Source organism: Protopterus annectens, chromosome 2.part0 (genome assembly GCF_019279795.1).
Source record: "Protopterus annectens isolate FY-2018-M chromosome 2.part0, PAN1.0, whole genome shotgun sequence".
Lineage (NCBI taxonomy): Eukaryota > Metazoa > Chordata > Ceratodontiformes > Protopteridae > Protopterus > Protopterus annectens.
In genome coordinates this window covers 229,235,097-229,251,411 of record NC_056728.1, presented here as the reverse complement: position 1 = coordinate 229,251,411, position 16,315 = coordinate 229,235,097, and the positions used below count along the sequence as shown (strand labels likewise).

Sequence of the window (16,315 nt, the reverse complement as noted above, 5' to 3'; positions counted from 1 at the left end):
CTTTTTGATAACACCACGGTGACCTGTTAATTTCCAGCTAGGCCACAAGTTCTGGTAACAATTCATTCCAATCTAAGGTGAGAGCTTGACAGCCACTAAAGCTATTTGTTCCCCATTTAGGCTAGAGTCGTTTGTGGCACCCCTGTCAAAAATTAGCCTTAGGGGATTTTTGTCAAGTTCCCTGACCCTTCTACCCCTGTGGTGGTGATATAGCTACTACATCACTTTGGAAGTTACCACTGATCTCTATGCAGGAGTGTGTGGTAGCCACACTTGTTTCCTTCCTGCAGCTATGGTCTTGCTGTTGGGACCAGCCTCCACCTACCCCTGGAGTGGCAGAACCAATGCCTGGGAAGCCAGCAACGCTTTCCTTCCCCCAGAGCAGGCATGCTACCCCAAAATGGCATTCTTTCCTACACCCAGCCCACCTCTTCTAGCACCTTGAGCCATCAGATTAACTCTGGTTATCTGGGTCTGAGTAAAACAATTGACACTAAACCAGCTGTAAAAAAAATTAAGAAAAAAACAACTAAATGTCAATGCAGAAAACCTTTATTGGGTAAAAAGTCTGAGCCATTAAATAAATTTTAATTGTCTGGGTTGCAGTAATGACTCTATCCCCTGTGCTGGAGAGCAGGTTATGTTACTTGTACCTCACTGAGCTAAGTACATAGAAGAAAAGTAATTAAAATCATAAGTAAGTGAGGCAGGAGTCCCATTGCAGAAGTCAGTGGAAGTACTAAAATAGAAGACATGGAATGTTAACATTTGGAGGCGCTCCTCCCAGCAAAGCATAAATTAAAATTTTGAATTTTATAAAGTTTACTTCAGTGTACCTCAACATTTTTATCTCCACCTTTTTCATATCACCATTTGAAAGTTTAATTTTGTAATGGTTGTTCTTTTACCACCTTATGATTGGAGACTGGTAGATTTAGGCAATAGGTAAATATTATTTATATGTCCTTAGAGTGCATGTATGTTATATAATTCTGTGGCTGTGTGTGTTTGTATATGTGTATATATATATATATATATATATATATATATGTATGTGTATATAGATTTTATATATGTATGTATGTATGTGTGTGTGTAGATTTTATATATGTGTATATATATATATATATATATATATATGTATGTGTATATAGATTTTTTATATATATATATATATATATATATATATATATATATATATATGTATATGTATATGTATATGTGTATATAGATTTTATATATATGGGTCCCCTTCACATTGTCAACACTTCAAAATGCAGAATTTCATATGGCCAAGACCATATTATAGACATTTGAAATGCCGACAATGTGGAACCGGCATCTCCGTACAGTGCAGAATGGAAAGATTTTAATTCCTGTACTGTAGTGCGATGTTGGAGTTGGTATATTTAAGTTACGGGGGCTGTGGGGGCGGCCATGGGGAGGTGCAGGGGAGCTTGACCCCTGCTAGCAGTGTTTAGGCAAGTGTTTGTTGTTTTTACTTTTGTTTTTCATATGTTCGACATTTCATATGTCGATCATATGGTCTCGGCCATATGAAATTCTGCATTTTGAGGTGTCGAACATATGAAGTAGATCCATATATGTGTGTGTGTGTGTGTGTGTGTGCGCTCACGTGTGTGTGTGCATAAACATACACAAACAAACACATTTGAGAGTTTTTTAAGCTGCTAGTTTGTTTATTTGGGGCAAGGGTAGTGTGCTTTTTCCTTGCAGTAATGCAGATTTCGTTTCTGGTGAGGAATGTGTTTAGCGAGGTGCAGTTAACTTCGTCTCACAAAGTAATATGCAGTTTGTTATGCCTTAGTACTTAATCAGTAAGTTATCCTGTATGTAAGGATATTTGCAGGTTACTCAGACAGACCTCTCACTTCTGTCATTTTTATTTTATACTTAATGAAATAATTTTCATATAGCTCCATCCCTCTAGGGGCAGTGTTTTGCTCAGCTTTGTTTTTCATAAATGTAATTCATGTCTCTCCCTTTTTAGTTGAAGGCACAACAAAGAGAGCAAAGATTGCCTGCAATACTCATATGGCACCAGAAGCTCATAAAATATTGATAATGACCCAGGTCTATAAACAGACTGTTGCTAAAAGCTCAGAGCGATTAGTTGGCGCGCATGTGAAGCTTCATCGCTGCTGTGATTCTTATGTATACCTTCTTTCTCCATTGAGGTAAGCTTGATTAAAGGCCAGCTTTGCTAATTTTCTCTTAAAATAAATTATTCAAATTTTGTGTTGAAATGGCTTATGAAGTCACGCTTGCATGTTTTGAATTTATGCTACTGATTTTTCATCTTTTTCTTCATTTCCCTGAGAATATCTTGCTTATTTATTTATGTATTTTTTTTTAACAGTCCAGGACCAAGTTACTGTTAACTTTGTACGGTGTTTGGCAGCCAAGTGCTTTTGATGTAGTTTGTGTTTTGTGTGTGACTTTAATGCCTTTGATTGAGTCATCAGGATTTGAAAATGAAATATTTGGACATAAATGGGCAGTAGCAGACTAAAGTGCCTTCTTTTGTGTTTGGGCTTTGATGGTCTTTAGCAGTGCTGCATTTCTCTCACTGCACCTCTTCTTTCCATGCTATTTATTCCTTCCTGTGTGGTCATTATTAAGAAAACCACTAGAAAAAGAATATTTGGTATGTAGGGTTTGATGCATTCATTGTCTGAATGATGGATTGGGGGGGGGGGTCTGAATAGGAGTACTTCCCAGCTTCCTTAGTAAGGTTAGTTATGTGCATTTTCTGGGTAGAGTTAGAATGTGTACTAGTTACAGCATTTGCTTAGTACATCAAGAAGTAGGTATTTAAACACTGTTCGGTTTCCATGTGAATCTTGGAGGAGAACTTAAGAGATAACCGAAGATGGAGTTTTTTTCTGCCATCATGCCACCATTAAAAGACATAACTAGAGTGTGATCTGTTTTTATATATTTTATATGTTATCCTTTTAGTAGATGGTTACTGTAATAAGAGAGGAGAGAGAATAAGTAGGTAAAACTGCATTGCATAAGTTAGCTTAGAGCATCAATCAAGCCCATTTTGGAAAATGTGCTGTAGGAGAACATGGATTATTAGGAAACATTTCTTACGGTTAGCAGTCTTTGTGTGTGTGTGTGTGTGTGTGTGTGTGTGTGTGTGTGTGTGTGTGTGTGTGTGTGTATAGATATAGATAGATATATATAGATATATTTTGTATGATTTTAAAATGAGCATTCAGTCATATCTGTTTTGGATTTAAGTGCCTTCCAATGTACTCATTTTCTATGGTTTCTCTTTATTGTTTTTTTCCTTTTACTCTACAAAAGAAAATGAATATGCTCAAGGCACTTATCTGCAGATAAAGTTCAAAAAGTGTTGTAATTTACTTTCACTTTTAAATAGGAGCCGGTCATTGCTGTGTTAGAATACTGCAGTTTGCGGGGCGTGGCCAAGGATGAACACAGGATAGCAGCAGATTTCTTCAGCTCCACCAATTTCATTACATTGACAGGAATTAATTACTTAAAAAATTAATTCTTGAAGTAATTTTCTTTCTAAATATGTTTGTTTTATATAGTTCTTGAACTATATCTAAAAAAGAAAGGAAATCTTAATAATATTCCTGTCAGAAATTACTTTGGAAATTTTCCTGTCAGTTTATCAGTCTGAAATGAGTTCCAGTAAGACAAATTCTCAAGACTCCAGCATCAAGAAAGAACTTCAGTCTCTGATAATTATAGTCCAGCAACTTACTGCTAAGATGGATAAAATGGATACTAAAATAGACACTTTCATAGAAAAAACTACAAAACAAATAGACTTGTTACATATGGACCTGCAACAACAGAAGATCCAGATGACAGGCATAGAAGAAGCTGTGAATGACATGGAAAATAAAATACAAGAAGAGGGAATCAACATTGAGTTTCTGCTGAAACAAAATACACATTTACAAACAAAGCTGGATGACCTGGAAAATAGATCTAGGCGCAATAACATTAGGATTTTTGGACTGCCAGAAAATATTGAAGGTAAAAATATTACTTCTTTTTAACAACATGGCTCCCTAAAACTTTAGATTTACCAGAAGCATTCTCTTTTGGTATCGAAGAGCACATAGATCTATAGCTAATACTAACTCTAACAAAAACTATCCTAGATCAGTTATAGTTAGATTTCTATCATCTTTTGATAAAGAGATGGTTCTTAAATCTGCTTGGGCTAAAGCTCCTGTTAAGTTTAATGAGACAACTGTGCGTTTGACAATGACTATTCTTCCATGGTAATTGCTAAAAGAAAAGTTTTTCTGCCACTAATAAGGGAGCTTAAAAAGCACAGTTTAAAACATACCTTCTGTTTCCTGCCAAGCTTAAAATCTTCCTTCCTGATGGTCCTAAGGTCTTCGATGATTTAGACTCTGCTTTACTGTTTGTCAAAGAAAAAGGATTTTGGATAAAATAGAAGAAATGGAATGGGCTAGTTCTTCATTAAAGAGATTGGCAACTGAAGCTTCCTGGAAGACTTCAGAGAAGAAGAAGAGACTAAAAACAAATGATTTGTTATATGTTTTTTCTCTCTCATCATTTTAGTTCATTATTAATCTTTTGAATATAGTTCCTGCATTTCCAGAAAGCCACAAATATTTTGGAAAAGATTTAATCAAAGTTATTCTCTATGTGCAAAGAAATGTTTTGTTTCATAACCAGTCAAAATGCCTGAGGATTTAATGGCAGGCTGTGACTCGATTTGTTTCTCTTTCTGAAAAAGTAAGGTTAGTAATTTGATACATTTTTATCTTTACCTTTTTTTCCTTCTTCTTTTATTATTTTCTTTGTTTAAACAATGACATTCTATTTAGATTATGTAGTGGCTAAAGGGTGGGGAGGGCAGGAGAGAACAGTAATGAAAATATCATTAATAGAATAATAACATATTTATTTCTTGTAAAAGTTTATAAGTTCTTCAAATGCTATTTCTAATTATACTTTCTTGATTATACTGCTTATGCTTGTTTGTAAATAATCTGTCATGCTTTAACTAATAATAATCAGAACTAAATAAGAGTAAATAATATGTTTTATTTTTAACTCTATTAATATAAACAGTAAGTAACATTCCATTGTATATACTTCTTACAGCTTTCTCTTACATTTTTTATTTCTGCCTCACTCCTTTTATTTTCTACTCTCTTTTTCTTTTCTTTATTAATATATAGAAATGCTTTTGACTGTGTGGGCACAGTGAATAATAGGATTTGTATGAAAATTGAGTTGGGAGAAGAATGCTGAGTTTTATTGCTTGTTGGTAATTTTGAGTTTAATTTCACTTGCATAGAGGCTGTGATGATCTGTGGAATACATTGTGGAGGTTCTGTCATGTTTAGATGCATTTACACTGCTAAATGAATGTTTGTCACTAGTTTTTAATAAGTTTCCCGCCAAAATGTTAAGAGAGACAATCTGGGATGTGGGCTGTCTCATGCACAAGTGTCTTTGAGTTACCTCAGAATCTTCAAATCACAGAATTCTCACAGAGAAACTGAAAGCAGTTAGTATAAACATTGACAAGGTTGTCACACTGACACACCACAGATTCAGGAAAAATACTCTGTTCATAAAATATGTCAGTTATAATGAGTTTAAATGATGTAGTTTCTTGTAGTAAGTAAATGTCTTATTTTAGAAGGCATAAAAAATGAAACATTTATTTAAATGTTTTTGAAAATCTACTTAACAGCAGCATAATAATCTGTGTTAAAAATTTGTGTTCCAAACATATACTTTACTATAACTCATTTAATTCATCTGATTGACAAGCATAAATAATCTTATAACTCTATTCTGGAAGAAATGTCATGTGATATATTTTAAAGCAGTAGGTTAGCATGATTGTAAAATCTGGTTACCAATATGTGTTTGCTGTGCATTATTTTGTATAAAGCAGACAGATTTATTCTAGGGACAGCAAGTAGGATGGTGCTCTACAAAGACACAACTCAGTGAGATCAGATATATATATATATATATATATATATGTGTGTGTGTGTGTGTGTGTGTGTGTGTGTGTGTGTGTGTGTGTGTGTATGTGTGTGTGTGTGAGTGTGATGGCTTTTTTTCTGAGAATCTGCATAACTATCCAATATGATTTATAATAATTTCTATGAATACAATATTTTACTCTATTGACAAAATGAATGTTTGCCACAAGTTTTAATAAGTTTCCGCCAAAATGTTAAGGGAGACAATCTGGGATGTGGGCTGTCTCATGCACAGTGTCCATGAGTTTCCTCAGAAGCTTCACTCACAGAATTTTCACAGAGAAACTGAAAGCAGTTAGTATAAACATTGACAAGGTTATCACACTGACACACCACAGATTCAGGAAAAATACTCTATTCATAAAATATGTCAGTTATGATGAGTTTAAATGATGTAGTTTCTTGTAGCAAGTAAATATCTTATTTTAGAAGGCATAGAAAATGAAACATTTATTTAAATGTTTTTGAAAATCTACTTAACAGTAGCATAATAATCTGTGTTAAAAACTTGTGTCCCAAACATATACTTTACTATAACTCATTTAATTCATCTGATTGACAAGCATAAATAATCTTATAACTCTATTCTGGAAGAAATGTCATGTTATATATTTTAAAGCAGTAGGTTAGCATGATTGTAAAATCTGGTTACTAATATGTGTTTGCTGTGCATTATTTTGTATAAAGCAGACAGATTTATTCTAGGGACAGCAAGTAGGATCCTGCTCTACAAAGACACAACTCAGTGAGATCAGATATATATATATATATATATATATATATATATATATATATATATATATATATATGTGTGTGTGTATGTGTGTGTGTGTATGTATGTATATATGTGTATCTGTATGTGTGTGTGTGTGTGTGTGTGTGGGTGTGTGTATATGTATGTGTGTGTCTCTGTGTTTATGTGTGTGATGGCTTTTTTTTTTTTTAGGTAATAACGCAGGTGTTTCTGAGAATCTGCATAACTATGCAATATGATTTATAATAATTTTTATGAATACAATATTTTACTCTATTGACAATAATGAGTTTAAGTAAATGCTCATATACAAACAATTCAAGATTTTTTTGGAAGCTGTTGATAGAATTCACATGACAGAAAATAGATGCATCTTAATGCATGTAATGTCTGAATCATATTAGCCAAAGTTTTTGATTTAAATGAATGTTAGAACATAATTTTCTCTCCTCTTGATTTCTAATATTAAGATTATTTGAATGCTATTAGAATACAAGTGTTATATATTACATAGATCTATATAATAGTATGAACAGTTTTAAAAAAAAAAAAAAAAAAAAAAGTTTATTTTAGTTTATATGATGCTGTTTTACCAAATGTGTAGTTTTGTCTTGATAGATAATTGAATTGAAAACTGTTAACCTCAGTTAAATATAACTTGTATTAAATTGATAAGGTGGTAGCTGAGGTACTGCTGCTTAGGGTAGGGGGTTAACTTGAGTAGCAAATACTACTCTAAGTTGGAGTTTTCAACTCCAGGCGGGATGCAAGGTTTAATCCTTACATTATTTTCACTTGTTCATTGTTATATGTATATAGTTTTGACATCCGCAATATATTTTGTACACTCATTGTCACTACAAACAAAATTGAATCCTATACAAAATCCCATAAGAGATTTAATAAATACAGCTATATTTAAAGGTACACCTAAAAGGTAACATTATTTATCTTGTTATTTGTTATTTCGATCATAAGATTCTTGAGTTTTAAAAATGCCAAATGACATCTTTAAAAGGAATTTCTTTAAACATTAATGGATTGAATAATCCATGTAAAAGGGCAAGCCTAATAAGATACATTAATCTACACAAGGCCAATCTAGTCTTCCTGCAAGAAACCCATCTCTTGAAAAAAGATATTGATAAACTAGCCACTAATAAGTATACAGTATTGGTTAGTTCAGAGCACACTCAGAAAAAGAGGAGTGGCGATTTTATGGAATAAAAGTATGCCCATTCCTAAAACCATTAAGTCTTATCAGGATGACAAAGGAATGTTTTGTATGGTTACAATACAAATTAATGGGAAGACTTACACTTTAATTAATGTATATTGGATACCTGGAATTGGTATTAATACAGTGAAACATCATATTGAGAAGATCATATCATTCTCTATAGGGATATTATTTTAGCTGGTGATTTTAATTGTATACTACATGAAAGTGATACTACCACTATAAAGAAAAGAAGAATTACATCTAATGCAAAACATTTAAATGATTTTGCTAATTCTTATCATTTGAATGATATTAATAATCAGATAGAGTCAAAATCATTACCATACACCTTTTTTCTAACAGATACAAAACTTATTCAAAAATAGATAGAGTCTTTATTTCTAACCAGATGGTAACAGATTTAATTAATTCCAAAATCATTTCATGTCCTATATCTGATCATAACTCAATTGTTTTGAATTCATGATAAAAAATACTCATAATGTTCAGATCAAAAGGATACCAGCATACTTAACTCAGCTAAAAGACTATAAAGAATATATACTTTCAGAAGTACAACATTTTCTAGACATAAATAATACTCCTGAAGTCTCCATTGTCTATGTTTGGGATGCCTTAAAATCATATCTATATGGACAAAGTATCAGATGGTATAATAATAAAAGGAAATCTTGGGATAAGGAATTGTTAGATATTCAAAGTAAACTAGACTCTTATAAACATAATAATAAAGAAAATATTATGGACAAGAAAGTTATTGAAGAAATAAACAAACTAAATGAGAAATACAAAGAAATTTTAACTCAAAGTTAAAATAACTTTAGAGAATACAAGTTTTGTCTTATTCAATAAGCCCCAAATACTTACATAGACTTAAAAATAAAACAAAAGATTGAATAAACAAAACCATATCAAAGAAATCTTTTCTCTAAGGAAAAGAAGAATGTTTCTAGTATACCAGAAATACTGGATGAATTTAGAAATCACTTTCACAAGATTAACCATAACAACATTAACATGGAACCTAAAGATAAAATAAAGGAGTTTATAACCACAAACATGAATAAAAAGCTTAATAAACAACAGATTAAACTATTGGACAAGAGTATTTCATATACAGAAGTTATTACACAAATAAATAAGCTTAAATCAAACAAAGCACCGGTAATGATGGTATTATACCAGAGATATATAAAATCCTTTCTAAAACTACATATTCATTAATACATAAGGTTTTATTCTGGCCCAAACTGAGTTAATAACCCCCATCTTGGCAATATACATTTATTTCACCAATTTTAAAACCTAATAAAGATCCAACTAGATGTTCTTCATATCGACCCATCTCATTACTTAATGTTGATTATAAAATGTTTATGAGTATTTTTGCTGATAGATTGAAGACAATTATCCCGGCATTATAGACATAGATCAGACGGGCTTCATTGTAAATAGAAATACTTTTGATAATATAAGAAGAACTTTAACATTAATTGATTTTGCAAATAGGAAAACGAAAGATTTAACACTTATTAGTCTTGATATAGGTTCAGCATTTGATTCAGTAAGTTGGGACTATCTGTTTACCTTACTGAAATGCACAAATTTCTCTGATGCATTTGTAAATTTAATTGAGCATTTATACAAAGGAACGCTGGCTTATATTAAGGTAGGAACATATGTTTCACCAAAAATACCCATTCTTAAAGGTACAAAGCAAGGATGTCCACTTTCTCCACTATTATTCACTTTAGTAATGGAGCCTTGGGCTAATTTGATTAGAAACAGTACTGACATAGAGGGTTTTGAAATAGAAGAAAATACAACATCAAAAATTCAACTTTTGCAGATGATGTTCTAATTACATCAGCAGGATCTAATTCTTCTATGCAGTCTTTATTTGATAAAATGATGAATTTTAAAAGTATTTCTGGTTTAATATTCAATGAAGAAAAACTAAAATACTACCTATATATACACGAAAAAATACTCTCATTAGTGATTTTACTAAATATGTACCCAACTCAGGTCAGATAACTTATTTAGGTATAATACTATCTAAAGATATTAAATCTATTATATATAATAACTATAATACCTGTTTTCTTAATATACAAAATCTTTTAATACCTGGAATAATATGTTTTTACTATGGAGGAGAGACTTAAAATTATTAAAATGATAATATTCCCCAAGATTTTATACTTAATACAATCAATAATACTTTCACCTACAAAAATAACTATCAAGAAACTGAATACACTAATGTTAAATTTCTTATGGGCACCTAATAGACCTAGGATTGCATTAAAGAAACATACTAATAGCTGGTCTCAAGGGGTATTTCTTTTCCAGACTTTAATTTATATATTATCTCTTCTATTATAAAAGTTATTACTTTATTAATAGATCGGTCATATGTCGCAAAATGGAAAGATTATTGGGAGCTAATTAGTATGCACTTCATGAAAATCTCCTTAACACATAAAAATATGATTATAAATAACTCCATGTTGTGGTTGCTAAAGGAATTTTGTACTTCACCTATTACACCTAAACATATGGTCTGTTACCCATTAAATATTATTATTAGTTATCGTAACTTTATATTCATGCACCCTAAGTATAGGGAATGGAATTTTATTGTATTCCCTATACTCAGGGTATGCTTATGTCATCTACTTCTGAAGGAGCTCATTTAGCTATAGATAATAATCTAAAGTACTGGTATCAGCTGATATCTGATAATAAAGTTAAAAATCTAGATTTCTTAAAACAAGAATTTGATCTAAGAGAAACTTGCTGGTTAGAGGTTCAGATCTTTAGACAACATCTCATTGATAGAATAGATCTAATGTCTATAACAGTTAAAGAATCTATTCCAAAACTGATTGATTACTTGATAATAAATTTACAGCATAAAGTTTCTGATAAAGGTAAACTTTCATATATACATAAAATTATCAGACAAGAAACTTTTTACAATGTAGATTCATACTGGAATTATTTCACCTCTATTAATGGGGACCCACCAACTCAACAAGATAAACAATATATATTGGAATCTGCTTATAGAACTACATCTTCCATTGTCTGGAGACTTTATACATGGAAATTTTTACATAGATCTTTTTATACACCTTTGATGATGAATAAAATTAATACTAAAGATAATCTATGTAAGAGATGTAATGTAGAAATTAATGCTGACTGGGCTCATATGTTTTATGACTGTATGAAGTTGAAAGAATACTGGAAGTCAATTAATGAATTTTTGCAGGCTCTTTTTACAGATAATTTCATTATTTCTAAGTCTCTTATATTATTCAACACACCTGTACCTCAATGTGTTAAAAAGATTAAGCTTCCCTTGTTATGGTCTATCCTAGCAGTGGCTAGGAAAATAATAACTAGAAATTGGATTTCAGATACACCTCCTTCGCTCAATGAATTTAAAATGTTATGAATATAATGTGTCATATGGAAATAAGCACAATTAGAATGAGAACAACTAGAAAAACATCACATTTTATTGTATGGGATAATTTACAAAATTTGTTAAAAAAATTCTAATTTCAATAGCACAGTATTTTAGTTTAATTAATTGATCTGATTGTAGTGGATGTCTTTGTAAATACTTTAGTTGTTTTGTTGAATATTATAATAATACCTATTTTTAATTATTTGTATAAAATTGTTATGATATTTCTCTTATATGTTAAAACAATAAACTTGTTTTGAAAAAAAAAAAGAATACTGCAGTTTGCCTTTGCATCCACATGTGTAGAGTAATTTTCAGACTAAACATGTTTGTAGTAGGCTCCCTTCCTGTACCTTCAAAGATGCAAAATTATTTCAGTAGCTGACAGTTGAGGGGTCTCAACTAGACCAGGAACTCTGTACTCTAGATGTTTCAGTCTCTAGATCACTTGTGAAGCAAAAGTTGTCTCTCACAGTATCTATCTTTTGAAGTCCATACATTCTTCTTGCTTTATCAAGACTTTTTAGGCATTTTTTTTTTACTGCTCAAGAGGATTTCAGACATCTTTCCACAATGCCATACTTTTGCTGCCTTTTGGTTTGGGGCTCCTGGCAGCCACTATCCGAATGATGATAATGCTATGTAAATATTACTCTAGTGAATCTTCAGGTTTCAGTGGTCATAAGACTCTGATCCCTTAGGTGCTCTGATGTTGTCTTTTCGTATTAAATTTATTAAAAACATTTACTTTAGTGTTTGAATCGTTTAAACCTTCATTTTTTTCTTTTTTTAATAAACTTGACCCTCAGGATTGACATTTACCAGGGATGCTATGGGAGGGTGGCTCAATGGCTGAAGTGTTTGCCTTACAAACACAAGGTGCAGGGTTTGAGTCTCACAAGGGATAATTGGCTAGGCTTAAAATGGCACGCAAGGGCAGTTAGCTTAGTACTAAACTATGAACCTATGTCTGTTGCTTGAATGAAGGATATTATTACCATGGCTGCATGATGCAAGGACTTTGGTTCAAATAGAAATCAAAGCATCTCATTAGCTTTTCCAAGATGAGGTTAGATCTGTCTTGCCAGGCTGCAACACAAGTTCCAACAGTGCTGATCTCTCCATTTAATCAGACAGATTAGCAGTTGCATAAAACCTTAATAAGTAAAGAATTACTTATTCATATGGCTGGCACTTTGCAGTTCTGTGAGTGAGCCTTCAAGACGCATGTATATGTCAGCTGTCCACATTCTAAGAAGAGTCTGTTTGGTGGCTAGGTTGAGAAGGAAGATGTCTGTACATGGTGAAGATTATGTTGAGGATAGCCACTTGGTATATGACCTTCTTTCTTCCTTCAAAATATGAAACTAACTTATCCTTGATTCCTCCTTCCAGAAGCAGATACAGATGTCCAGTGGGAGTCAAGAAGTTTGCAGTTGATGGCGTTTGTACATTCTGTTCTTAGTGGAACTGACAACAGTTCATTGCCGATTACTTTTACATGGAGACAAGCTGTTTCTAGCTGCAAGCAGTTAATTTTGAGAGTTCTCAGCATTCTTTGCTAAGCAAAATGCAAAATTTAAAAGTACAGTGACAAGCAGTTCAGTGGAAAATAGTTAAAAATTATGGGAATTGAATACGAGATTTCAGCCTCTCTAGCAATCATAAAACAAGACTGCTGCAACTAACACAGTTCTCACAGCACCCATGACACACAGTAACACCAGTGTCTCACCCACCAAGCCAGTAAGCCATAACATTCAAAAGCCAAATTTTCTTTCCTTTGGATACTATTGTCTCACTCAACAGGTTGTACAAGGAGAAAGTCACGGTCAGCTGCCGGTCTGGTGCCAGGATTCGTCAGATCATGCATGCACTCTGGTCTCTCAGCAAGAAGTACTTTTATGACTCTGTCATAGTTCATGTTGGTGTAAATGACCTGAGGCGTACCTCAGTGGACTATATAAATAGAGACGTGGACTCTGTGTATGTGTCCCAGGCAGGTATGTCCCTAGCCATGAGCTGCAGACTACCCTCACCTAGAATGATGCCACAGTATAAACAAAAAAAGATTGATTTTCAGTAAGTGGCTCAGCTTTTGATGTCATTCCGAGGGGATCCAGTTCCTGTCAGCCTGGGAAGCCGTGGTCAGTAAACCTTGCTGCTTTGCCAGAAACAGTTTGCACCTGGCATCTGTTGGCTTTCAGCTGCTAGCAAAGGCTCTTGCCTCCCCCATAGTTCCTTTTTTAGGTAAGGTCTCGAAAACAACATTATTGACGTGAAATTAACCAGTCAGAAAAAAATAAGGGTTATGCTGCCAAATGCTAGGAGTTTAAACCAAAAACTGCACTCCCTGGAAGCTCTTCTATAACTAGAAGATGGAGATGTCTGTGCAGTCACAGAAACCTGGTTCAAGGCCTCAGGTAGTACCCTGGACTTGCAAGGCTACAATGCCTTCCACACCTTCAGACCGCGAAATGAACGTGTGAAAACTAAAGGAGGCGGTGCTTCAATCTATGTTAGAGATAAATTCACCTCCCATCTAGTTAGACTGGGCAACTCCATTGAGTTGCTCCAAGTCCAGGTTATGATGGGTAAGACCCCCATTCAAGCCTAGCCAGTTGTAGATCCCCCTCCATTGGTCATGATGCCCACAAAGTCTACTTGACCAAACTGACGACAATTCATATTTTACCGAACACACTGGTTATGGGGGATTTTAATTATTCCACCATCAACTGTGAAACCTACGCTAGTTCTAACTCGCTAGTACAAAAGTTCCTTGAGTTTATTAATTCAAATACTTACTTCCTTAACTTAATTTATTATTCAATTGTATATTGCTGGTGTGATTTTTTTTGTCATAGTTGATTTAAGCTCTCTTTGAATTCTGTGGTTGCTGCTTTTGATTATTCTTTTCTTTTGTGATATTTTATTCGTTTAAAGCTGAATATGGATTCCTTAAGTGAGTATGCAATTAACAATTTGCTCATGCACACATATCTTATACAGTGTAGTAAATGCTATGCATATTTAAAGGTAACAGCTGATAACAGTGGTGATCTGTGTTCCTCGTGTCAAAAGTTGGATGATGTGCTTACCATTGTTAGAAGTAAATCTAGATGATGATGATTGGACTTGTGCAATTGGCATGGCTTGGAGAACTGTTTCATATATAGACTGTAATGATGAAATAAGTAATGTTAGGCAGGGGCGGCCCGTGCTATTGGACTGCAGCCCCCCCCCCCCCCCCAGCTGTAAAACATAAAGAAAATACAAGAAAAGAAAAGATAAAAAAAAATTCAAAATTCGCACTAGTCCGGACTGCTGCTGAGACAGTCTGGAGCATGCGCAGACTGTTTCAGCAGCAGTCCGAACTGGGAAACATGTAAGAGCAAGATCCCAGAGGTCTATGCAGTTGTAACTGCAATAGACTGTCCTGGAAAGTCACTGGGGAAACCCATCAGAGTCGGACTGCAACGTCAGCAGTCTGGAGTTTGCTGCAGTCTCATCGGGAAGATCTCACGATTTGGAGCTGGACAGGCAGGGTCTCGTATGGATTGTGAACGGGCAGGTATGGCACGAAGGGATTGGTTTGCAGCTACGGATTTATGTATGGATGTGGATTTTGCAGATCTACTACAGGTAAGTGTGTGTGTCTCGTCAGGAAGATCTTGTGATTTGGAGCTGGACAGGCGGGGTCTCGTGTGGATTTTGAACGGGCAGGTATGGATGTATGGCACGAAGGGATTGGTTTGCAGCTACAGATTTATGTGTGGACGGGGATTTGGAGCAGGTTTGCAGATCTAATACAGGTAAGTGTGTGTGTGTGTGTGTGTGTGTGTGTGTGTGTGTGTGTGTGTGTGTGTGTGTGTGTGTGTAAATGCCCCAGTTGCTATATACTGGTGGTTAGACTCATGGTGGGTGTGGTAGGGAATACCTCAGGCTTGAACCCTGTACCTTGTATGCAGGTGTTAAAGACCTGAATTCCCTACCCACCACCATTTGTAAAACAAAATTGCAGATTTTTGCCTCATATTTGATCTGATCTGTTCCTCATAATATCTGTGGTTTCTGAATGTTGCAATGCTTAATATTTGATGGTGCAGTGGTAGCATTGTTGCCTCACAGCTGCAGGTTCTCAGGTTTGATTCTTGGCTGGGGTTCTTTCTTTGTGGGGTCTGCATCTTCTCCCTGTGTTTGTGTGGGTTTGCTTTTGTGTCCTCCCATGTTACAAAGACATGTCTGCATTATTTCTTCCTGGGCCTCCGCTGAAAAAGTTCCAAGTCAGACTGCCCTGATTAACAAATGTTAAATAAAAATTGACAGGCATTTGATTTCAGACTTCAGGTTTCTGAATGTTTAATTCCTTACATATTTGATGGTGCAGTGGTAGCATTGTTGACTCACAGCTATAGGTTTTCTGGTTTGATTCTTGGCTGGGGTGCCTTCTGTGTGGAGTCTGCATCTTATCCCTGTGTTTATGTGGATTTGCTCTGGTGTCCTGCCATTTTACAAAGACGCGTCTGCAGTATTTCTCCCTGGGCCTCTGCTGAAAATTGTGTTTGTTCCGTCAGAAGTAAAATTGACAGGCATTTGAATTTCAGACTTCATATTCTTCAGAAAATACATAGTAACACAACCTAAGTGTATAAGATGAATATTTGAAATTTGTCCTTATTTTTGGGACTGTATTACCCCATTATTGGCTTTGTCCAGGTTTTTTGTGCTAAGGTTGACAGCTATGGCAAGAACAGAATTCACTGAATATGTTTGAGGGCTGTATTCCC

The 16,315-nt window shown here is 34.2% G+C and overlaps 1 protein-coding gene across 2 annotated transcripts in view; it reads left to right on the top strand.

The window, feature by feature from the left end:
- The window catches only part of TBCCD1 (TBCC domain containing 1), a 768,212-nt gene that overhangs the window by 547,445 nt on the left and 204,452 nt on the right, over positions 1-16,315 (top strand). For both annotated transcript variants that reach the window (XM_044060684.1, XM_044060685.1), the window contains one exon: positions 2,012-2,198. In XM_044060684.1, the coding sequence (XP_043916619.1) occupies positions 2,012-2,198 (187 nt within the window). The remainder of the gene's footprint in view (positions 1-2,011; positions 2,199-16,315) is intronic.